The 24,603-nt window shown below is 48.8% G+C and overlaps 1 protein-coding gene across 10 annotated transcripts in view; it reads right to left on the reverse strand.

The window, feature by feature from the left end:
* Carmil1 (capping protein regulator and myosin 1 linker 1) overlaps positions 1-24,603 on the reverse strand; it is a 263,372-nt gene that overhangs the window by 127,390 nt on the left and 111,379 nt on the right. For all 10 annotated transcript variants that reach the window (XM_045132264.1, XM_045132262.1, XM_045132263.1 and 7 more), the window contains exons 6-9: positions 17,867-17,964; positions 17,452-17,522; positions 17,166-17,239; positions 2,858-2,933 (exon numbers count right to left, since the gene is read on the reverse strand). In XM_045132264.1, coding sequence (XP_044988199.1) covers positions 2,858-2,933; positions 17,166-17,239; positions 17,452-17,522; positions 17,867-17,964 — 319 coding nt within the window. The remainder of the gene's footprint in view (positions 1-2,857; positions 2,934-17,165; positions 17,240-17,451; positions 17,523-17,866; positions 17,965-24,603) is intronic.

Raw genomic sequence — 24,603 nt, forward strand, 5'->3', positions numbered from 1 at the left:
TGGGCCAGGCACCAAGCTGAGTACTTCATTGTAAGCTAGCGGCTACCGGTTATGATTCTCTTGTTTATATATAAGAAAAGAAAGGCCCCGCGTGGTGGTGCACGCCTTTCATCCCAGCACTCGGGAGGCAGAGGTAGGAGGATCCCTGTGAGTTCGTGGCCAGCCTGGGGCTACAGAGTGAGTTCCAGGTCAGCCTGGGCTACAGTGAGACCCTGCCTGGAAAACAAAAAAGTAAGGTGAGGAGAGCTGTTGAGGAGGGCAACCTGACACCAACCCCAGCCCCCACACCCATGCACAAACAGACACGTAAACACGCACACCACAGACACATGCAAACGAAACCCCCACACCGTAGAGATGAACAAGGCCTGAGTGTCAGCGAGTTCACAAGGCTGCAACCCAGGAAGCTGGGACCTTAGAGGGTCGTACAAGGTCACACCATCTGGTAATAAGAGTTACGCTATGAGCCAGGCATGGTAGTGCACGCCTTTAATCTCAGCACTGGGGAGGCAGAGGTAGGAGGATCCCTGTGAGTTCAAGGCCACCCTGAGACTACATAGTGAATTCCAGGTCAGCCTGAGCTAGAAAAAACAACAACAACAACAACAAAATAATACTTACAGTATGAAACTCAGGTTTGATGCCATGTCCACGACCTTAACCTATGCTACTAAGGTGCCTGAAGGACCCTGTGGGTGTCCCGATGCCCACCATAACCCCTCACGTATCTTTTATTCATCATGAATTTTACTGTATGAATCTACCGGGTGTTGGTCATATTCCCAGCAGGTTATAATCTTGTCCCCTCTCCCCTGCCCCTCTTCTCCTGAGGGCCCTCCTCAGTAGGGTCGCGTGGGGTCATGAGTGCATCCGTCAGTCTCTGCGGCAGGGAGACGGTGCCTCAGGATACTTCTTCCCACACCCTGTGGCTCTTACAATCTTTCTATCTCCCTCCCCACTTGACTGTTCCCTGAGCCTTGGTGGGCGCATTATATTAGTCTACTTGAGCAGCAAGCTAGCTGATATTAAGCTGCCTAATTAGTCTCCTGCTGATGGAATCTTTGGGAAGTGGAGCCTTGCTATAGGGGAGGTATTGCTGGGGGTGGGGGGGGGCTTGGGATTAAGGAGTATAGTCACCCTGTGTCCAGAGCCAGCTTGCACTTGCTTTTCTCCCACCGCCCCCCACCTGCACTTCGTATGCTGTGGCCAGTGTCCTCCGCCAGGACGCGGCGTCCCCTCCAGACATAAAGCCGGAAATAAGTCTTTTCCTCCCATACGCTGCTTCTGGTCAGGTCTTCTGCCCCAGCAACAAGAAGGTTAACTTCTACAGATCCTAAGTGAGTTCAGCCCGTCTTCGCACCTGCCATGCCTTCAGTTATTCCCCACCCTAGGCAAATTCAGACAACCCGAGAGCCTGCGGAGCAGCCAGTCCCCACGCTCTTCTGTCTGGAGGTCCCTCTCCTCAGAAAGGAAAAGCCAGTCTCTTCATTATGAAAGCATCACCCCACACCCCAGAGTCTATGCCTTTGACTCCCCAACAAAACAGTGTCTCACTTATTTCCCATCCCACATGTGGCCTCTACCTGCAAGCCCGTGTGGGGAAGAGTGTCCGTCCACATGGCAACTTCAACCTGGCAGTATCCCAACGTCCCATCTTGTTTCAACCAGACCAAATATTTGGCTTTTCCATTTCTTATGAAAACTAACAGATTCCACTTTGATTTCATTTTGTTTACATAAAGAATTTTTTTTTAAAATTAGAGACAGAGACAGAGGCAAAGAGAGAGAGAGAGAGAGAGAGAGAGAGAATAGGCACACCAGGGCCTCTAGCAATTGCAAAGGAACTCCAGATGCATGCGCCACGATGTGCATCTGGCTAACGTAGGACCTGGAGAATGGAACTTGAGTCCTTGGGCTTTGCAGGGATGCGCCTTAACAGCTAAGCCATCTCTCCAGCCCCATAAAGAGTTGTTTCATTTTTTTAAAATTTTTATTAACATTTTCCATGATTATAAAAAAAAATCCCATGGTAATTCCCTCCCTCCCCACCCCCACTTTCCCCTTTGAAATTCCATTCTCCATCATATTACCTCCCCATCTCAATCATTGTACTTACATTTATACAATACCAACCTATTAAGTACCCTCCTCCCTTCCTTTCTCTTCCCTTTATATCTCCTTTTTAAATTACTGGCCTCTGCTACTAAGTATTTTCCTTCTCACGCAGAAGCCCAATCATCTGTAGCTAGGATCCACATATGAGGGAGAACATGTGGCGCTTGGCTTTCTGGGCCTGGGTTACCTCACTTAGTATAATCCTTTCCAGGTCTATCCAGTTTTCTGCAAATTTCATAACTTCATTTTTCTTTACCACTGAGTAGAACTCCATCGTATAAATTGTTTCATTCTTTTTTAAAGCATCTATAGAATAAACACCACTATACATCAACCAGACCCACTCTGCTTGTTACTATTTCCTAAAATTCAAGGGAAACGGGGTGGAGATGAAACCAGAGACGGGAGTATATACAATCAGCTATCTGCAGCTGTGCAAATGTGACTCCAACAGCTTCTGCCAAGTGAAGGAGTGTGTGCCAACAGCTAAAGCAAAGGCGTCCTTCTCTTCTAAAACCGCCCGAAGCAGCTAAAAACAGGAGGGAGAACTTCTCTGTAACATTTCACAACACGCGCGCGTGACAAAATGTTACTGCGAATCACTTACAGGAACGCAGCTCCTGGAGAAATGCAGTATACGCGGCTCACCAGCGTGGGAGCGCAAAGAAATCTCTTCAACAATGACCAGGTGATTGAAACTCATCCAAGCTACCCACCACTCGCTGTCTCTTCACTGACTTACCAGCTTGAGATCCTTAGAGGACAGTTTCGTGAACCACTGATTATATTCCAGGGCAGCAATGATGGGTATCAGGTCCCTAGAAGCGAAAACAAAACAACCAAGTACGTGAAAAGGGCCGCGCAGGACGGCCTCGCTGGCGCTGCGGGGCTAAGCCTGGAGTGATGGCTCGTGACTGAAATTCCCAGCACCTCACAGGCGGAGCCAAGAAGATCAGAAGTTCAAGGACACCCAAAGCAACTAAACTCAAAGCCAGTCTGGGACACACAAGAGTTGGTCTCAAAAAGAAGGAGCTGGGGAGATGGCTCAATGGATCAAATGCTCGGTGCGTAAGTATGAGGACCGGATTCAGATCTCCAGCACGCAGCATCGTGTGGAACTAGGGCTCGGCGGTGTGTGTCTGTAATCCCAGCGCTGAAGAGGTAAGCACAGGACAGGGTTCCTGAAACTCGCTGGCTAATTAGTGCAGCAAAGCATGAGGTTCAGTGAGTCACTATTGAAGGGAGAGGTGGGGAGGACAGAAAGACAAAGACAGAGAGGACAGGGGAAGAAAAGGAAGGGAGGGAAGAAAGGAAAGGAAGAAGAAAAGAGAGGGAGGGAGGGAAGGAAGGAAGGGAAAGAAGAAAAGAGAGGGAGGGAGGGAGAGAGGAGAAAGAGATTTGTAAAAAGTGAAGAATGACCAAAGAAGACATCTGACGTTGACTTCTGGCCTCCACGCCCACATATACACAGGTTCCCACACTCACACAAACACAAGCATACACACAAAAAACTGCCGCATTTTAATGTAGCTTTAGTTAATTTCTGTTATTCACAAACAGACTATCCAGCCACAACCATTTTCATCCACCAGACAATAATTATGTTCGCTTGGATTTCATTCGGTGTATGATGCAAGCAGAATTTCTCACACACTGAGGTAAATTACCTCCAGCAACTGTGGTTCCTGCTTTCCAAGGAAAAGAGCACTGCCTTGTTTATAAAGAAACCACTTGTCTAGCTCTCTTCGAGAGAGCCGCGCTCCTTCAGACCGCTCTGGGGAGGGAGAGCTCACATCCAGAGCTCAGGGCATGTCACTCTCCACAGGAAGTGGCGCTGGGCAGATTCCCAATGCTTAACAGCATCTGGAGACTGTGTGCTAAGTTCACAGATCTCAGAGGTGCTCAAATCCATGAGTCGGACAGATCCATGTCCATCTGTCTGTCTGATGCTTCCTGTGAGCTCTGAAGCCACAGAGGGAAGCTGTGGGCCTGAGTTCTCTCCACCCGCCACAGCCCCCACCTCGCTACTTTCTCTCACACCCAAGACTCAATCGTCTATCTCACCACGGGACTGCTGTGGGATTCGGATTTACTGCGGAGCTCAGTTAGGAACACTCACATGTCCTGTGATGCCTACACCATGCACCCTCCCTTTTGGAAACTTCTCTGGCACCCCGCACAGTGCACACCTCTCCACTCGGCCTGTTCATCCAGCTCACAATCTAGCTCCTTCGTTAAGCATCTGTCCCCCACCATCTCAGCTTGTAAATCCTTCAAAACCACATTTCTTTGCACGTTCTGTGGCTTCGCCACAGCTGCATCCTCCTCAGCATAACAAGTTTCAGACACTCAAATTTTCATGAAATTGCTGAGGAAGGCGGATGGTGGTAAAAGCCAAGAATCCATATTATCTGTGAGCTTCTAAGGACGGGAGCGCACGCCTCCCTCCACACAGACCATCTCACTTAAAGTTCCAATTTCACAGATTTAGAGAAAGATTTTAGGGACATGAAATGAGACTGGGCCAAAGAAGAAGGAAGGTCCTTTATTTTATTTTTTTAATTAGGATGGATGCTTTGGGGAGGGAGGCATGTTAATTGCACAAAATAATGGGTTTCATTGTGACATTCATACATATACACTTTGATAATATGCACACACACACACACACACACACACACACTTTGCTCTCTTACCTTACCTTACCTCTCCCTCCCCGACCTGATCCCTGCCCCAGATAAAAGCTCTGCTTTGATGATATGCCTTGATCCCATCCCAATCCCCATGAACGGGCTCTATATGATTAAAAACATAACCTAATATTTGTCTTTCTGAACCTAACTTAATTTACTTATCACGGCAATCTCCAGTTCTGTTTTCCTTCAAATGGCGTCATGTCATTCCTCTGTGTGGAGGGGGTGGGGAGGAGGCATGGGTGTGCCTTGGCTTGTGTGTGGAAGTCAGAGAACACCATGGGGTGTCAGTCCTCACCCTTGATGTTGCTCTGAAACAGGGATTCCCGATGTTCACTCCCGTGTCTACAAGGTTAGCCAGCCCCGCAGGATTCTGGGTGATTCCCCGTCTGGACCGCCCATGGCACCTCGGCTCTGTGTGGAGTTTGGGGACGCCCGCGCAGGTCCTCGGCCTTCCACAGCAACCACTGTGGCCACGAGCCCCCCCCCCCAGCCTGCCTTCATCCTGCTCCGTGAGTGAATCACACTCCAGCGTGTACACAAATGATACTTTCCGTGCCCACGCTTCTGTTGACAGCCACAGAGACCGGTTCCAGAACTTGGCCACTGCGAATCGTGTGCCGCAGCAGACGTGGGAACGTAGGCGCTGCTGAGACAGACAGCATCGGAGTCCCTCGGGGGCTCACGGAACGGCAGGCTTGCCAGATTCAGACACCACGCACGCGGGCCCGACAGATACACGCGAGGAACCCACGGCGAGGGCCCACAGCGGCGGCGGCCGAAATCGCAAAGCGACAAGCGGGCTCACTCGGCGTTTCTACCTGCCAAGGTTTTCCTTCCTCTATCTCTCATCATATCTATCTATACCTATATCTGCATCTGCAACTATCTATTTACCTGTCTGTACACACACACACACACACACACACACACACACAATATTTTTCTTTTTTCTTTTTTTGCTCTGCAGCAGGAAGTCACTATGTTGCTCAAAGTTCATTGTGTGCCCGTGCCGGCCTTGAACACGTGCCCACTCTTCTGTCCTCCCAAGCCCAGGGATGACAGGCACAAGCTACCATACCCGGTTCTTCTGATCGTTTTTAATACTGAAATGCCTAGGCTCCCCAAATGATGTCACTTTACCTAAGTTTCCATCACTTTCATGTTGATTTTTCCCCCTCTAGCAAAATTTGATTACAGCAACCATAGAGGATTTAATTCCTTTAGCTGTTAAATTATGAACAGGGACCACTGTGGGAGAATGTGATTTAATGTTTTAAATTTCAACATCACCTTGAATCACTAACATTTCCATCTCTGCCATCTTTTATGTAGAGGAGCAAACCTGGGGTCTTATCCATGCTACCCGGGGGGTGCGACCACCGAGCAAGCCCCTGACACTCCTCTGTACAGCGCAGCATAGGGTGGTGTGTTTTAAGCCGCAAGCAGAGTGGTGGTGCACGCATTTAGTCCCAGCACTCAGGAGGCTGTGGTAAGAGAATTGCTGTGAGTTCAAGGCCAGCCCGGGACTACAGAGTGAGTTCCACATCAGCCTAGGCTGGAGTAAGACCCTACCTCAAAAACAAAACAAAAGAATAGCACAAGCCAGTTGCGGTGGTGCATACTTATCATCTCAGTATCTGGCAAGGTGTGGGCAGGACGATCAGGTTCAAGGTCATCCTCACCTACATTACCAGTTAGAGCAACCCGGTGCACGCCTTTCATTCCAGCACTCAGGAGGCAGAGGCAGGAGGATCACCGTGAGTTCGAGGCCAGCCTGAGACCACATAGTGAATTCCAGGTCAGCCTGAGCTAGACTGAGACCCTACCTCGAAAACCAAAAAAATACACAGAAGCTGGGGAAATGGCTTAGCGGTTAAGGCAACTTGCCTGCAAAGCCAAAGGACGCAGGTTCGATTCCCCAGAACCCACGTAAGCCAGATGCACAAGGAGGCACATGCATCCGGCGTTCATTTGCAGTGGCCAGAGGCCCTGGTGTGCCTATTCTCTCTCTATCTCTGCTTCCCCCTCGCCCCAGCACACCAAATAAATAAAAATAAAGAACATTTTTTAAATGGCAATTAGGAGGACTCTATCACACACTTTTACTTGATTCAGTAAACGCTACTCTAGTTCTTTCTAAGTGCAAGGAAGAGGGCTATTAGGCTGGGGGCTAAAAGGTGAGTATTGGTTCTGTTCCTTACACAAGTCAGTCACAAGAAAGAAAAAAAAAAGACCTCCAGAAGACATGCTGACCAATGGGAATGTTCGATGTGCTTTGAGAGAACTCAGACACCAAGATTTTTCACCTAGGGCATATGGGGACATGCTCATAGCGCTTCAAAGATAGGAGGGGGTTAGCAAGGCATGGAGAATGGAACAGAGCACTTAACGCAGCACTTCAGACAACCAGGCACACATCTGTGCAAGCAGGGGCGCCTGAATGTGCCGAGTGACTCCGTCCATTCATGTATTTAGCAAGTGCCAGGCTAGCCTGTGGGCATGAAATCACAGGGCTTAAGACAACAATGAACTTAGCAAGTGGTCCCTGCCCTGAGACAGTGACAGCCTGGCACAGCCTGGCCCGCTGTTCAGAAGAAAAGCAACTATGATAGAGTGAGAGATACCCCAGGGGGTGGAGGGAACGCACGACACTGGAGGTGCATAAAAAGGGGCACTAATCAAAACCAACAGGCCAAGGAGGCATCTTAAAGGAACTTCCTTCCTGAGCCCAGGAAGGGAAGAGAGAGAGTCCAGGCGGATTCAGGTGCCACAGCAAAAAGCAGGACTCAGCCAGGCGTGGTGGTGCACGCCTTTAATCCCAGCACTCAGGAGGCAGAGGTAGGAGGATCCAGGTGAGTTTGAGGCCACCCTGAGACTCCATAGTGAATTCCAGGTCAGCCTGGGCTAGAGTGAGACCCTACCTAAAAAAAAAAAAAAGCAGGACTTGGTGTTAGATAAGGCATCCAAGTCTGATCCAGGAATGAAAAACAATCATCAACTAGATTTTGGTCAAGATCGAAAACTTGTGGTCAGGCTGCAGAGAGAGTTTAACGGTTAAGGCTCTGACCAGGTTCAAGTCCGCAGTTCTCACGTAAGCTAGATGCACGTGGCGGCGCACGCCTCTGGAGTTTGTTTGCAGTGGCCGGAGGACGTGGAGCGCCCATTCTCTTTCTTTCTATCTGCTTTTCTCTCTGTCTGTCTCTGTCAAATAAATATGTAAAAATTAAATATTAAAAAAACTGCGTTCTACAAAAGATGATCTTATAAAAAAGGAAAAAACACCAGCAACAAGATAAGAAATGGGGCTCAGTTCCCTCCGTACCGACATAAAGCCAGATGTACAAAATGGCCCATAGGCCCTGGAGCCCCCAAAGACCACTGTTCCCTCCTTCCCTCCCTCCCACACAAACAAGTAAACAAATACAAATATAAGGAAGAGAGGAAGGAAGGAAGGAAGGAAGGAGGGAGGGAGGGAGGGAGGGAGGGAGGGAAGAAAGGAAGGAAGGAAGGAAGGAAGGAAGGAAGGAAGGAAGGAAGGAAGGAAGGAAGGAAGGAAGGAAAGGAGGGAGGGAGGAAGAATGAAAGAGAAAGGAAACGGAAGAAAAGGAACACGAGAGAACACAGATTCCCCTCAGCAGAGAGACGGCTTACAGAGCTGGGTTAGGGAGGGAGGGCCATGCTCAGCTCCTGCCAGGCTCTGCCCTTCAGCGAGCTCGCCCGTGAGGCCCAGCTGCCTTGCGAGGTGGAAGCCCAGGCCACACAGATAGGCACCATCTAGGCTCTGCCGGGGGCAGCCAGCAGCACGTGCCAGGCATGGGGAGAAGAGGAGGGTACCACTGAGAGTGCGCCTGCTGTCGCCGTTCAGCTGAGCACGGAGGACACGCGCTACATAGAAACAAGATTCCACGGCTGCACAGGGAAGAGTGACTGCAGGAAAAGGGGCCGTGTCGGAGATAGCACAGCAGCAAAGGTCTCAGAAGGCTCGTCTCTACAGTGTTGGGACGATGAGAGAAGCCAGTTCAAGAAGCAAGGAAACATGGGAAACTCTTCCCAAACTGACGCATAGAGCAGATCACCCCAAGCAATATATGCATCCCATGATACAACTATGAACAAGGGGGCTGGAGGGATGGCTTAGCAGTTAAGGCGATTGCCTGAGAAGTCAAAAGACCTGGGTTCGAATCCCCAGGACCCACATAAGCCAGCTGCACAAGGGGCACATGTGTCTGGAGTTTGTCTGTAGTGGCTGGAGGTCCTGGCATGCTCATTCTCTATCTGTCTCTCTCCTCTGTATCTCTCTCTCTGCTTGCATATAAATAAATAAAATTTTTAAAAAAACGATAAAGCCGGGCATGGTGGCACATGCCTTTAATCCCAGCCCTCAGGAGGCAGAGGTAGGAGGATCACCATAAGTTCGAGAGCACCCTGAGACTACATAGTGAATTCCAGGTCAGCCTGGACTAGAGTGAAACCCTACCTTGAAAAACCAATAAATAAATATATAAAACTACAAATAAGGGCTGGAGAAATGGCTTAGTAGTTAAGGCGCTTGCCTGTGAAGTCTAAGGACCCAGGTTCGACTCTCCAGGTCCCACGTAATCCAGATGTGCATGTCTGGATGTTGTCTGTAGTGGCTGGATGACCTGGTGCATGCTCATTCTCTCTCTCTCTCTCATAAATAAATAAAAATTTAAAAATTAAAAAAAAAACTATAAACAAGCATAATGACTGTTGGGAAATCTATTGCGAGTAGGTACAGTGGGGGAGGGAACAGTAGCTCCAAGTTGGTAGGAGCACATCTCCTCAGAAGAGACAGTAGTCTATTCTTGGCCTCAGCAGTGGTTGTAATGGTTGGATTTACAATGCACTGCCTCCTGGTACACATCCGCCCATTCTTCTCTAAGGAGACACATGTATGAATGGCCTTAGCCACACACACTGCTCTGTGCAGACAATGAACGGGGCAGGAGGTCTGTTCAGCACTAGAAATGTGGAGATTGTGCACTGCTCACACACAAGAATTCAAAGCAGGAACAAAAGTAAATGAGCTCATGCCATGCACACTGCCGCCGAAAGCCTCAGCGCCTCTCAGCCTGGAAGGAGTACGCAGAGAGTGAGGAGCTTCGGGTCTCGGCAGAGAGAGCTCAAAGGGCCCTGTAAAAAAAACACATGGAGGGCTGGAGAGATGGTTTAGCGGTTAAGCGCTTGCCTGTGAAGCCTAAGGACCCCGGTTTGAGGCTCGGTTCCCCAGGTCCCACATTAGCCAGATGCACAAGGGGGCGCACGCGTCTGGAGTTCGTTTGCAGAGGCTGGAAGCCCTGGCGTGCCCATTCTCTCTCTCTCCCTCTATCTGTCTTTCTCTCTGTGTCTGTCACTCTCAAATAAATAAATAAAAAATTAAAAAAAAAAAAAAAACATGGAGGGCTGGAGAGATGGCTTAGTGGTTAAGTGCTTGCCCGTGAAGGCTAAGGACCCCGGTTTGATTTCCCAGGACCCACGTAAGCCAGATGCACAAGGTGGCACATGCATCTGGAGCGAAGGCTGGAGGTCCTGACATGCCCATTCTCCCTCCCTCTCTCTCTCTCTCCTTCCTTCTCTCCCAAATAAATAAATAAAACTAATAAAAACACACGTAAGGCTGGAGAGATGACTCAGCCGCTAAGGCACGTGCCTGCAAAGCCTAATGACCTGGGTTCAAGTCCCCAGTACCCATGTAAAACCAGATGCACAAGGTGGTGCATGCATCTGGAGTTTGTTTGCAGCAGCTGGAGGCCCTGGCATTTCCGTTCTCTCTGTCTCTGTTTGCTCTCTCTGCCTGCTTGCAAATAAACAAAAACACTTTTTAAAAAACAATGTAAAAGTCAAGGTGGGAAGTGAGGGACTCAGAACCCTCTGAACCTCAAGGCAGTAAGGCAGCTGGGACAAACAAAGTCTCAGGATGGGGGAGGCGCTCCGTCAGGAACTCAGCAGACAGCATCGAGAACGCGGGCAGCTACAATGAGAGTCCCCACCGGACAGCACTTCACTGACTTCCCCTGCGAGGGTTCATTTTCCCGCACGGCTTTGTTGGGAGTCAATAAACGAACATCTGGGGCAATCTCAGCGAAAACTCCGTTGTGCGTGCTTCTGGGCCTCACTGACTGCTGCTATGCTGGACCTCCGTCACTGCAGGCGGCCCATCGGTTTCCCTGGAGTGCTTGCTCCAGTCCACCGGGAGCAAGTCCTCCTGATGCCTCCTGCCTCCTCTACGTGAGCTGTGAAGTGCTCCCAACACCAGCTGTCATGGCTCATCCAGGCAACTTGATGGGGATTTAGAATCACCAAGGAAACAAACATCCAGGTGTGTCTGTGAGGAGGTTTGTAAAGAGGAAGACGGCCCACCTTACCAGTGTGCCACTGTCCCAGGGGCCGGGGCCCTGGGCTGAATGAAACGGACGAAGCGGGCTGCGCTCTAGCGTTCATCTCTCTCTCTGCTTCCTGACGGTGGAAGGAGTGTGACCAGCTTCCTGGAGCCCCTGCCGCCACGCTCTCCCCACCTTGAGGGACTCTAGCCTCAAACTCCGGGTGAAACTAAATCTTTCTTTCCTTAAATTGCTTTTGTCGCAGCACCAAGCAGAGTGACACACGCCAGCCTTCTTTTGAACTGACTCTCCTGTGGTGGAAAGTGGTACTAGCTTTTTACAATTGTTACAGGACATTTATTTTGTGCTGTGTTTTGCCAGACAACTGACCTATGACTCTTGCTATTTATTTATTTAAGAGAGACAGAGAGAGGCATACAGAGAGAAGGGCACACCAGGGCCTCTGGCCACGGCAAATGAACTGCAGATGCATGCGCACCTTGTGTCTCTGGCTTACGTGGGTTCTGGAGAATCAAACCTGGGCCCATTGGGTTTGCAGAAAAGCGTCTTAACCACTGAACCATCCCTCCAGCCCCCAATCTATCACTCTTAACTATGATGTGATGTCGACCTGAAAGGAAAAGGTCCCCTAAGCTGTGATAGTTTAGGAAACCCAGCGATGAGTCTTGGCAAGAAAGCCTTCTCCTCTGTGGAGATGATATACAAGAAGAAACGGTGAGAAAGAACTGTGGAAATACTTCTTGTGGACCTTACAAATAACTTCTTTTTGTTATTTCTGGTTTTTTGAGTCAAGGTCCCGCTCTAGCCCAGGCTGATCTGGAATTCGCTGTGTAGTCTCAGGGTAGCCTCAAACTCACCACGATCCTCCTACTTCTGCCTCCCAATTGCTAGCATTTAAAGGCATGTGCCCCCACACCCAGCTTCTATGTGTGTGTGTGTGTGTGTGTGTGTGTGTGTGTGTGGTTTTTCGAGGTAGGGTCTCGCTCTAGCCCAGGCTGGTGTGAAATTCACTATATAGTCTCAGGGTGGCCTTGAACTCAACATGATCATCTAACACTGCCTCCCGAGTGCTGGGATTAAAGGCATGTGCCACCATACTCAGCTCCGGCTAACTTCTTTTAAAATTATTTTTTAAATTTTTCATTTCGTTATTTGCAAGCAGACAAAGTGTTCACAATTCCAGGACCTCCTGTCATTGCAAATGAACTCCAGATGCATGTGCCACTTTGTGTATCTGGCTTTAGGCGGGTTCTGGGGAGCTGAATCCGAGATGTCAGGCTTTGCAAGCAAGCGTATATAACAGGTGAGTCATCTCCTCAGCCCCACAAATAACTTTTTTGAGAATATTTCTGTGAGGTGCTTTTTTCCTGCTAAGCTCGTCTGATTCACCCTGAAGTTAATCTAACAACCAAGTTAAGTACGTAGCTTGCTCAGTCAGGTTTTCTCGGCCTCAGTTCACCTCTGCCCCGGACAACTCAGACGAACAACATTGACGAGAAACGTAAAGAAAGACGCGCTTTACACTGACTTGACGTTGACATTACAGCGGCTGAGCCTGAGCCACGCTCTCTGTCCTGCTTCCTACGGGCTGACTGCACTCCTCACCAGAACAGGGCGCACACGGCAGATCCGCTGACCACCCCAGGGAAAGAACAGACATCAAAAGTGGCACGTGCTCCACAGACATGATGAAAGCGACAGGTGTGCTGAGCGTGATTCCATTTGTGAACTGTGGGGGGGGGGGCGTGTGTGTGTGTGAGTATATGTGTGAATGTGTGTGTGAGTGAGTGTGTATGTGTGTGTACGTGAGAGTGTGTGTGTGCACATATGTGTGTGTATGTGTCCCGGATCAGCCAAGACCACTGGCATTAGCCCTTGACCCCTCCTTTTAACAGTGCTGAAAGGCTGACGCGAACCCCAGATCCCGCGCTCCTGGCTCACTCCTCACTCGGGCGCAGCCTGTCCTCTGCCCACGTCATGTGAGCCCCTCATGTTCTGTTGTTCCCTTGCTGTTCCATAAAAACACCAGTGAGCGCCTGTCAGCAGAAGCAGCAGCCAACAGGAATATCAGAAGCAGGAGAGATGGCTTAGCAGGTAAGGCGCCTAGCTACGACCCCAAAGGACCCATGTTCAACTCTCCAGGTCCCACCTTACCGCAGAGGCACAAAGGGGAAGCAAGAGCAAGGCCGCACACGCCCTCTAGGTGGCGCAAGCATCTGGGGTTTGATTGCAGCATCTGAGGCCCCAGAGCCAATTCTCTCTCTAAAATAAAATAACTAACTAAATAAATAAAAGGAATATCAGAAGCAGTCGCAACAGCAGAAGCAGAGGTTCATTCTTGGTTTAAATGACTCCAAGAGCCAGTTTCCCTTCTCTCAGACTCTGCTCTGAGACAGAGCTAGCCTACGAATCCCAGAGTCCCTTTCTGTAACTCCAGGACACTGCTCCGATCGAGCGCCCACACATGCTTAGGTCATGACATTTCCTCTGAAAAGGAACCACACGTTCCAAAACTCTAGGCCATTTGGAATTGTATCTGTTGAAACAAATTGTATAAAGATAAGCGGGCCAGTAAAAGATCTAACACATGACACTGGAAAGCGGGAAATTTTCACTGAACACGCGCGAACCGTGGCACGCAAGGGAACAAGCTGTACGTTAGAGACAAACGTGAGGGTCCCACGCACAGGCCTAGCTTAAAGGGACTCTGTCTAGGAGGACTATAACCCAGAACAAGAGGTACTTCATCTGGTCACAGAGATGTCAGGTCACGCACAGAAAAAGATAGCAAGATTGCCATTCTAAAAGGTTAGGATAGCCCAAAGTAATGCTGGCTCCGGACCAGTAACAGGAAGCTCTCCACAACCGCCGGAGTTCCAGTAACACAGCCGTGCCTTCTCTCTGGGAGCCTCAGCTTTCGGCTCACCCCTGGACAAACATCACGTCACCCTTCGTGCACGTGGCAAGCTGGTGTCCCACGCGCTGGGAGGCTCACTCCTAAGGTCTGCTGCAGATGATTCTGAACCGACAGGGAGGGCCACCGTGTGGCGTGAGCCACAGAGTTCACCTGACTCACACCGCACACCCCTGTTAAGAGAAATTCAGGGGCTTCAAGCTGGGGACAGCAGCAGCCAGTGCCATTCACACCAGAGTCCACACACCAGATACCACCTCCTTTTCCTTCAAATGAGAACAAACTAAAAGAAATGGAGCTTGGATGGTGGTGGGGGGGGGGGGAATGTCATCGGTGTGCCCTTAGGACAAACTTCCAATGTCAATCTGCCCTCAGAACATTCCACATTCCTGCTGGATCGGCATTTAAGAACGCACGTCACCTCGAGGAGGAAGAAATATGACAAGAGGGAAGCTTGAGCAGGCAAGCAGGGCTCTCCCGGGCCAAGTTTAAGCTCAGTGGTGCGTGTCCTTGAGTCTTAGCGGGCTGCCAGGGTCAGGTTCTCTTTAGAAATCTGTGTGGAAGCAGAGACATCGATGCACCTGCAGCTGTATTTTCTCTCTCCCTTGGCAGCACCAACTCCGCCCACTCGCTCCCCGCCATGTCAAATTACACTGTAATTACATTTTCACCACGTCAGCTTGCAGACCTTCCAGATACCCCTGAAGAATGTGTGAGGAAGGTTTTCTTGATCTGTGCCCCTCTGCTACAATAAACTGTAAGAATGTGCTTGAATAAATATGTAAGCACAGGGAAAGCAGAGGACGCCAGGAATAATAACGCAGTGGGCACTGTTCCCAGGAGTGCGTAGTTACTCATCTTCTCCCAGGACTGAGAAAACGGGCCCAGGTGACCACGGCCAGTCCTTACCTGAGACAGGCCTTCAGCAACAGCGGGGAGCTTGGCCCTCAATTCAGTGTGAAAAGGATGAAACAGAAAAGGGAAGGAAGGAGAAAGAGGAAAGGGTGCTGGGGAAATGGCTCAGTGGTTAAAGGCACTGGCAGGAAAAGCCTTCCGTGCCCCGGTTCAATTCTCCAGTACCCACATAAAGCCAGATGCACAATATGGTGCATGTGTCTGGAGTTGGTTTACAGCAGCCACGGGCCCTGTCATGGCCATTCTCTCTAATAAATAAATGAAAATGAAGGAAAGGCTAGAGAGATGGCTCAGCAGTTAGTTAAGGCACTTGCCTACAAATCCTAACAACCCGGGTTTGATTCCCCCGTAGGCAGGTAAAGCTGGATGCAGAAAGTGGCACGTACATCTGGAGTTTGTCTGCAGTGGCTAGAGGACCTGGCGTGCCCATTTTCTCTGTCTGTCTCTCTATTTCGGTCTGTCCGTCTATGTCTCTCTCTTTATCTCTATCTCGGCTTGCAAATAAATATGTTTTTTAAAAGACCAACAAGAGCTGCGGGCGGGAGGGGCTCTCCAGCTGCTGCTCGCCAGCCATGTGGTCACAGCGAGCGAGTAAAGGAAGTGACCCACCAGACAAGGGTGCGGAGCAGAGGTTGGGTCCTCAGAGGCCACGTGAAAATCAGGCGAGGGCCTGCCAAGCAAGCTGAGGCGGCGAGCTTCCGCCCCCTCCAGACACCCAGCTTCAGTAAGTAGAGTGGACAGTAGTTGAGGAAGACACCCAGCACCAAACCGTGGACTCCACCTGCCCTCATACACACCCACGTGCACGTGCGCGTGCATACACATCACATACACACACAAAAAAAAAAATTAGAAAGGAAACTTTGAGGACAGCCTGGACTCCATGGTGAGGCTCTATCCCCACCCCCGACCCCTAAAAAATAAAGTAAGATAAAGTGCAAAGAAAAACTGAAGTATGAAAACCCAGCGGAAAGGCAAGAAAGAGTGGGATGAAAAGTAGAGCCCTCGATGAGAGAAGAGCGTTTGTTACCAAGAACATGAAATGGGCACGGCCTTCTTGGGGGGATCTGTGACTGCAGTACCAAGTCGGAACCATCCACATAGAAATGCACGCAGACGCACGGCAGGATTGCCACCCCGTGGGCAGTCACTGGCTCCCCACAGCCACACGCTCATGATTTTAAACGTCATTTTCATTCCGGAATATCTTTAATGGACAGTAGAAGCTGTTCCTCTTGGGAGATCTAGGCTCCTTAGTGGACTCGTTTAATAAATATTCTGGGGCACAAACTGGGAAACATATACAAAAGGCTTCCTTCTTCATCTCCCAGAGATCACCGTCCATCCTAGCAGAAAAAGCATGGATGGGCTAGGGGCAGTTGTAAGCAGAAACCACTGCTTTTTTTTTTTTTTTTTTCACTGAATGTCAATTAAAAAGAAAAAAAGACATTCAGGATGAAGACTGTGATGACATTAACTCTAAAATAGAACACATCACATAGTCAGTTCAAGGAAATCATCTGATAGTATTTTTTTCCAATAGTAAAATCACATTACTGAGTAAAAATCTTAAACTTCAGGAAACCTTTACTTGCCGCTGTGGGCTTGACGACTTTGCGGCTCTTAAAGACTTCTGTTGATCGTTAACATCACATATATATACACATATACATATGAAAGCAGAGTAATTGGAACCCATGCACGCATCTGTTCAGCAGTGGATGCATATATAAGTGAACAACCTGTGACGCATAAAGAAACTGACCTGGAGGCGGGGGAGATGATTTAACCATCAAAAAGATTCTCCTGGTGCCCCTTACAAAAGCATTATCTGGGGATGGGGAGATGGATTATCAGTTAAGGTGCTTGCCTGCAAAGCCAAATGACCCAGGTTCAACTCCCAAGGACCCACATATGCCAGATGCACAAATTGGCACATGCATCTAGAGTTCGTTTGCAGTGGCTGGAGCCCCTGATGCAGCCATATTCATTCTCTCTCTCTCTCTCTCTCAAATAAATAAATAAAAATTTTAAAAACCATTTTTAAAGGATTATCTGGAGGTCATATTCATCCGTAAGTATCAAGAGGGGGGGGAGGGGGCAGCAGCTCCAAGAATGAACTTAGGTGCAGAAGGAAGGAAAGGCCGACAGACAGAGACTTACCTGTGGTCAAGATGGCTGAAGTCTTGTAAATTCAATTCCCTGGTGTCTTGGGTCAGATAAATTGTATCCACATCCTGTTTGACACAGAATTCAGTTACAAAATGAATCCACGTGGATAAACAGAGAATAAGATAATGGCACAGGAAGATTTCTGTGTCATATGACAAAGGGAGATTCCCAGCCAACCCTGAATGGTGAGGGGAGAAAGAGAAAGAGAGAGAGAGGGACAGGGAGAGCCTGCAGCAGCAGCCGGGGGCATGTCCACGTACATACCACATTTACTTACCCACTGCACCTCTTCCCTGTACGAAAACCCAAGCCAGTCACAAACACAGGCGTACATCTGAGAAAAACCACCTGAAGCATCAAACAGAAATACTGCAATACTGACAGGGTTTCAGGAAAAGGAAAAAAAAAAAAAAAAAAGGACGAGTTTTAAATTCACATAAAAAGCTTCAAGAGGGTGAATGCTGACAACCAGTGCTGACTACCGTTCCCGTTTCGAGACCAGCGAGCACACAGCAAGATGCAGCGGGGCTTAAATATAGGACTTCAGTCCACCACGCTGCAGGCTGTGCGGAGGTAATTACACCTTAAAAGTAATTGCACCTTTACGGTAGCAGACCAGGAATAGACTGAACTTCCTGGCAGGGGGACCTGTCTGCAGCCCCTCACAGCCCCAGTTAGCCATGCATGCTCACCACAGGGGCCCTGCTCCGCCACTGGCTGGCTGTCCCACAGAGCCTGGAGACCGGCCAGGCGCTCAGATGGCTCCATGGACACTTTCTTCATAATCCTCCTGAAAGACCAGCAGCAAAACCAAGCTTCAAACATCGAGGTTTTGGAACAGCACGGGGACTTTTACTTTGTACTAGCCTTTTTATAAAAAAAGAAAGGGAGGGAGGGAAGGAGGGAGGGAGGGGAAGGAAGGAAGGAAGGAAGGAAGGAAGGAAGGGAGGGAGGGAGGGAGGGAGGGAGGGAGGGAGGGAGGGAGGGAGGGAGGGAGGGAGGGAGGAAGGGAGGAAGGAAGGGAGGAACGAACGAAGGAACGAACGAAGGAACGAACGAACGAACTAGGGCTGCAGAGATAGCTTAGCAGTCAAGGCGCTTGCCTGAGAAACCTAAGGACCCAGGTTTGACTCCCCAGAACGCACATGAGCCAGAGGCACGAGGTTACACACACACACACACAAGGCGGCACACATGCCTGGAGTTCAACTGCAGTGGCTACAGGCCCTAGTGTGCAATTCTCTCTCTTTCTCTCCCTCCCTCTCCCTGTCTCTCTCTCTCTCATAAAAAAATTTTTAAAAGAAAGTATCTTTTGGGACTGGAGAGATTTCTCAGTGGTTAAGGTACTTGCCTGCAAACCCTAATGACCCAGGTTTGATTCCCTAGTACCCATGTAAAGCCAGATGCACAAAGTGGCACATGGGTCTGGAGTTCAACTGCAGTGACTAGAGGCCCTGGCATACTCATTCATTCTCCTTCTCTCTCTGCGTGTTTGCAAGCAAATAAATAAATTATATCTACACACACACCCCTTTTAACAAAGATGAGTGTTACTTCAATTCTGAATAAAACAATTCCATTATTGGGGCACTAGGGAGGCAGAGATCTATAGGAATCTACTGCTAAACAACTTTATTTAACTTCCTTTATAAGCTAAAGGCATTATAAACTGTAATTTGTCTCCATGTTGTTGCTTTTTAAAATTTTATTTATTTATTCGAAAGTGACAGACATACAGAGAGAGAAAGAGACAGAGAGAGAGAATGGGCACACCAGGGCCTCCAGCCACTGCAAATGAACTCCAGATGCATGCACCACCTTGTGCATCTGGCTTATGTGGGTCCTGGGGAATCCAGCCTCGAACCGGGGCCCTTAGGCTTCACAGGCAAGTGTTTAACCGCTAAGCCATCTCTTCAGCCCCTATGTTTTGCTTTATACTATTTGGTTAGGATAGTTAGAAAATAGTGTTCTATTTAATGACTTACATCATCCATCTACCAAATACATATATTACTTTCACTTTGTCAATAAATACACTAGCACTTTTTTAAGATGCACAACCGCTCCAGGTCGATCCACAGTTCCCTGCACAAATGCCCTCAAAAAGGAATCATCCACATGCAAACAGCCTTTCCTTTAACTCTTTCCCCAGGACTAGGATTCTAGGGCTAAGTCAGCACTCAGCCCCTCTGCCTCATCTTCCTCGGAGCCCAAGAGAGTTCCTGTCCACACACGCAGGGGAGACGCACGCAGCCGGCCACCCACATGCCGTTATTCACAAGACAGACAGGCAGGAAAACTCATCTCAGTACAGGGGTGCTGTGAGGATGGAAAGAGCGCCTCACAGGGGAGCTGTGACGGGAGGGGAGGACTCCTCACAGGGTGCTGTGGTGACAAGAGAAATGACCTCGCCGGGGTGCTTGACGAGAGAAATGCGTGTCTGTTATTAGAACAGGCCCACAGCAACGTCTCAAATCCGCCAGCCCAAGCTGCATGCTGGTCACTTCCTAGTCATCCAGTGAACCGTCTCTAAATTCACCCCATAAATGTGCTGAACGTCTACAGTGTGCAAACACTCGGGTCCAGGTACAAAACCCATGAGCCAAATAAATATGGCTTGTTCACCAAACTAGAATCCAATTAAGAGAAACAGGCAAGCTCGATTCGGTTGGGCATGTCTGAATTCCAGCACCTGAAAGACAGATGCCAGAGGATTGCCATGAGTTGCAGCAGGATTGAGCCGGATAGCAATTACTAAGTCAGTGTGGGCTGAGTAGTAAAATCTCATCTCCAGAGGAAGGGAGGGGGGCCGGGAGGGAAGAGGAAGGAAAGCAATATAAGGAAAGGATTAGCAGAGGAAGTAGGGTGTCCAGTGGACACGGTGGAAAGGCTCTTTAGTTCTATTTAATTTTTGTTTATATTTTTTAATATTTTGTTTTCATTTTTATTTATTTATTTGACAGAGAAAGAGTGGGAGAGAGAGAGAGAATGGGTATGCAGGGCCTCCAGACACTGGAAACTTTCCCAGATGCATGTGCCCCCTTGTGCATCTGGCTAATATGAGTCCAAGGGAATCGAACCTGGTCCTTTGGCTTTGCAGACAAACGCCTTAACCTCTAAGCCATCCCTCCAGCCCCAAGTTTTGTTTATATTTTATTTATTTGCAAGCAGAGAGTGACAGACACAGAGAGAGGAGTGGGGAGAGAATGAGTGCACCAGAGCCTCTAGCCACTGCAAACGAAGTCCAGATGCATGTGCCACTCTGTGCATCCGGCCTTACACAGGTACTGGGAATCAAACAGGTCGTTAACTCTGGAGGCAAGCTCCTTAACCACTAAGCCATTTCTGCAGCCTGCATTTAATTTTATATATACTATTTCTTCGCCTGTGTGGTACAGAGGGGATGTGAGTACCAGGATGTGCACGTAGGGGCTCTGGGAACGAACCCGGGACTAACAAGCTTTGCAAGCAAGTGTGCCTTTAACCGCTGAGCCACCTCTCGAGCGCCCCCAACAGGCTTTGCCAGCAAGCACCGTTAAACATGGAGCAGTCTCCCCAGCCCTTCAGTTCTTACTACAGGCTGATTTGAGATGCACAGGACAGGATCAGAGCCAGGCTCAGAAAGCTTTATATTTTGGAACATTCTGGAGAGAAAGTGAAAGGCTACACTCAGAGAGGGATGACAAAATGACTACATCGTGGAAAATTTGTCCCAGGAGATAGCAAAGTGGGGGGAACTTAGCGACACAGGCAAAAGGACAAAGTGGGGTGCAGAAGACATCACACAAGCCGTAAGGAGGGGTGCCGGGTCACTCACCCGGAACAATGACAGGGTTCACGTACGAGATGGTGAGGTGGCCAAATGGCATGTCTGAAATGCCTGGTACCATACTGTTTCAGATGCAGAGCTTTCTTATTTTGGATCATTTGCATGTGCGTAATATAACCATGAAGTCCGCTTAGGTTTCACATGTGCCACCACCCATCCCCCCCACACAGCCTCAAGGTGGGTGCATGGCCGAGTCACTGACTGAGGGCGGGGGCTACTTAACAATGTTTTACTCTGAAGTTCAAGCTGGCCTGAACACAAGGTAGTTCTCTTTCCTACACATTCCCCTCCCCCAAGTGCTGAGATTACACAGGCACAAACCGCCATGTCCTGCCATGAAGGTAGCTTTGTGTGCTTTTAATAACACCATTATTAAAACATTATCAAACAAAGCTTCGCCTTAGAGAACTTTCTCCACCCTGCTTGGGCTTTCCTATTAGACGTACTCAAACTACACATCATATTAAACACGTCTTAAGCTCTTTAGTGGCTTTTGTTTTTTTGTTTGTTTGTTTGTTTTGCCGCTGCTATTTTGGTTGGGTTTTGGCTTTCTGAGTCAAGGTCCACGTAGCCCATCCTGGCCTTGAAGCTCCTGGCAATCGTCAGTCACCATCACACCCACTGTGTTGGGCGACTTAGGGGGACTCCCGCTTGGAGAGCTGCAGCCGTCCCTCCTGTATGACAGCCAGCTCACACGCTGAAAGAACCATCTCTGGTCACCGGCCGCTTCTGAGCAATGGCTTCCAGATAGAGATGTGCCGGAGCCTGGGACATTATTACCTGGCCAGCAAATGTCAAGTATGTCCCAGAACATTTTACTACGGTCCGCTGCCACTGAAAATATCCCTCGTGCTTCTTGGTGACACTCAGGACTGAGGCACAACAAGGAAAGTCCAAGAGCTATCAAGTGTTGTCTGTGAGTCCTTCAGGGGCTGCACAGATGAACCTTCAAGCTCAGCACCAGAGTTTTCCGTGCCACTGAAAAACGTTCATCACCAAATAGTGTTCTCCCAAGGTCTTTTAAAAGATATTTTTATTTATTTGCGAGCAGAGAGAGGGAGAGTGAATAAGAGACAGAGAGTAAGCGTGGGCCCACCAGGGCCTCCTGCCACTGCAAACGAACGCCCGGGGCATGCGTCCCTTTCTGCAGCTGGCTTTATGTGAGCAGTGGGGAGCCGAACGCTGGCCACTGGGCTTTGCAGACGCACGCTTAACCATCTCCCAGCCCCTCCAAAAGCTGTTAATCTAGGGACGCACAAGTCAAAGAAGGCGTTCACAGATACAATGATGTTTCGGAATCCGACAAGTTGGGCCAATCAACTCTGGTTCTATACTATCATTCTAGTATTTTAGCGGCATTATTTTCTGGGTTCTTTAAAGCTGTGAAGCCAGATACACTGGATGGATGGATGGATGGATGGATGGATGGATGGATGGATGGATGGATTGATTGATTTTAATCAGAACTACAAGAAGTGGGCTCAAGCTGGGGGCTTCGGTGATAGCTTAACAGTTAAGGCAAAGCCAAAGGGCCCCAGTTCAATTCCCCAGGACCCACGTAAGCCAGATGCACAAGGTGGCACATGCATCTGGAGTTCACTTGCAGTGACTGGAGGCCCTGGTACACCTATCCTTCCTCTCTCCCTCTCTCTCTCTCTCTCAAATAAATAAATAAGTGGGCTCAAGCCTCTATATGGCTAACATAAGTAAACTTTGGGCCTACCAACCTGCAAATTCTATCTGACTTGATTTGGGATCACATTTCCCTCCCTCCAGCCCTCCCTGCCTTCCTTCCTTCTTTCCTTTTTGAATGCCAAGCGAGCAGAGTTTTAGTGAAGGTGAAATGAACAGATTCTCCATGAGTGAGAAAGGCCCCAGAAAAAATGGGTGGCTTTCTTTTTAAAATTCTAGCTTTGCTTCCACACAAATGCAGACACGCTATTCCAATGGCATACAGGTTAGAGACCTGTTATGCAAACACAGTAAAAAATAAATAAATAAATAAATAAGGCAAAAACCATGGGCAGGAAGCTGGTGAGACTTTATTTATTGATTTATTTTGGTTTTAGAGACAGCAAGGCAGACAGAGAAAAAGAGAGAGAACTGGCATGCCAGGGCCTCAGCCACTGCCATTTAACTACAGTTGCCTGCGCCACCTAGTGGGCATGTGCAACCTTGCGCTTGCCTCACCTTTGTGCATCTGGCTCATGTGGGATCTAGAGAGTCAGCCTGGGTCCTTTAGGCTCCACAGGCAAGCATCTTAACCACTAAACCATCTCTCCAGCCTGCTGGTGAGATTTTAGAGTAGAAAGATGGCAGCTATGGTTATGATCTGGTTTAAGTGTGTACTCAAAGATGTGTGTGTGTGTGTGTTATAAGTTTGTACCTCAGTGTGGCAGTGTTGGCGTGGCAGGGCAATTACAAAGCAAGGCCTAGTAGAAGGAAACTATGTCAGAAAGAAAAGTGCTCTCAAGAAAATTGCCCTGCTGGTTGCGTGGAGGGAGGCAGGCCTCAAGAGAGACTGCTGATGTAGAGCAAGGCTAACCCACATGCTTGGCGCCTCCTGCACAACTTCCCTTTCCCTTGTCATACTGTGACAGAGCCACGCAGACCTTCATTCTCTACAAAGGCCACATGGGGACACCCAGTCTTGGAATTTCAGCCCAACTCTCAGCTATATCAACCCTGCTTATTTGTGGTCTCTCTAAGGTGCTTTGTCATGGCAACAAGAAACTAAGATATTGACACTCTGAGAATTCAGAAAAAAAAAAAAATAGAGTAAGCAGACTTGGAAAGCAGAGTCAGAATTTGACTGCAAAAAGCAGCAAGGGACCTACATGCCCAGGGGCACGGGCAGGTGGGTAGGGAGGGAGGTCGGGGTGCTGGGGCAGCTGTCTGGATGAGCAACTGCAGAGGCATCCATCTGGAGCAACCAAAATAATTATGAAAACCCCATAATGAAACCAATTACTCTGTGTGATTCAAACAAACAAACAATCTGTTTAAAGGATGGGGGGTCATAATTATATTTGAGTATACAGAGATGTGGTTTCATCTGTATTATAGCCAAATTTAAGATTTATTTTCTTAATACTTTTATTTATTTTATTTTATTATTTACTTGAGAAAGAGGCAGATAGAGAGAGAATGGGCACACCAGGGCCTCTAGCCACTGCAAAAGAACTCCAGACGCATATATCACCTTGTGCATCTGGCTTTATGTGGGTACTGGAAAATTGAACCTGGGTCCTTTGCCTTTGTGGACAAGTGACATAACCACTAAGCAATCTCTCCAACCCTAGATTTATTCTTTTAGTCAAAGTCTTGCTGTGTAGTCCAAGCCAGCCTCAAATTCAGCAATCCTTCTACGTCAACCTCTAGAGTCCTAGAATTTTAGGTGTGTACTACCACGCTATCAGGTAAAACTCAGATTCCTCGACTCATCACCAAAACCAAGGTCTCCTCTGGCACCATCTCCTCCTGGATTCTCCAAGTTCCTGACATTTGTGTATAAGACACCACCCTGTTCATCTGTCCCCAGCAGAAATGTCCCAAGCAAGGAAGGAGATGACAGCTAGGAACCAAAGGTCCCCGAGACAG

The sequence above is a fragment of the Jaculus jaculus genome, chromosome 13, assembly GCF_020740685.1.
Source record: "Jaculus jaculus isolate mJacJac1 chromosome 13, mJacJac1.mat.Y.cur, whole genome shotgun sequence".
In the NCBI taxonomy this organism is placed as follows: Eukaryota; Metazoa; Chordata; class Mammalia; order Rodentia; family Dipodidae; genus Jaculus; species Jaculus jaculus.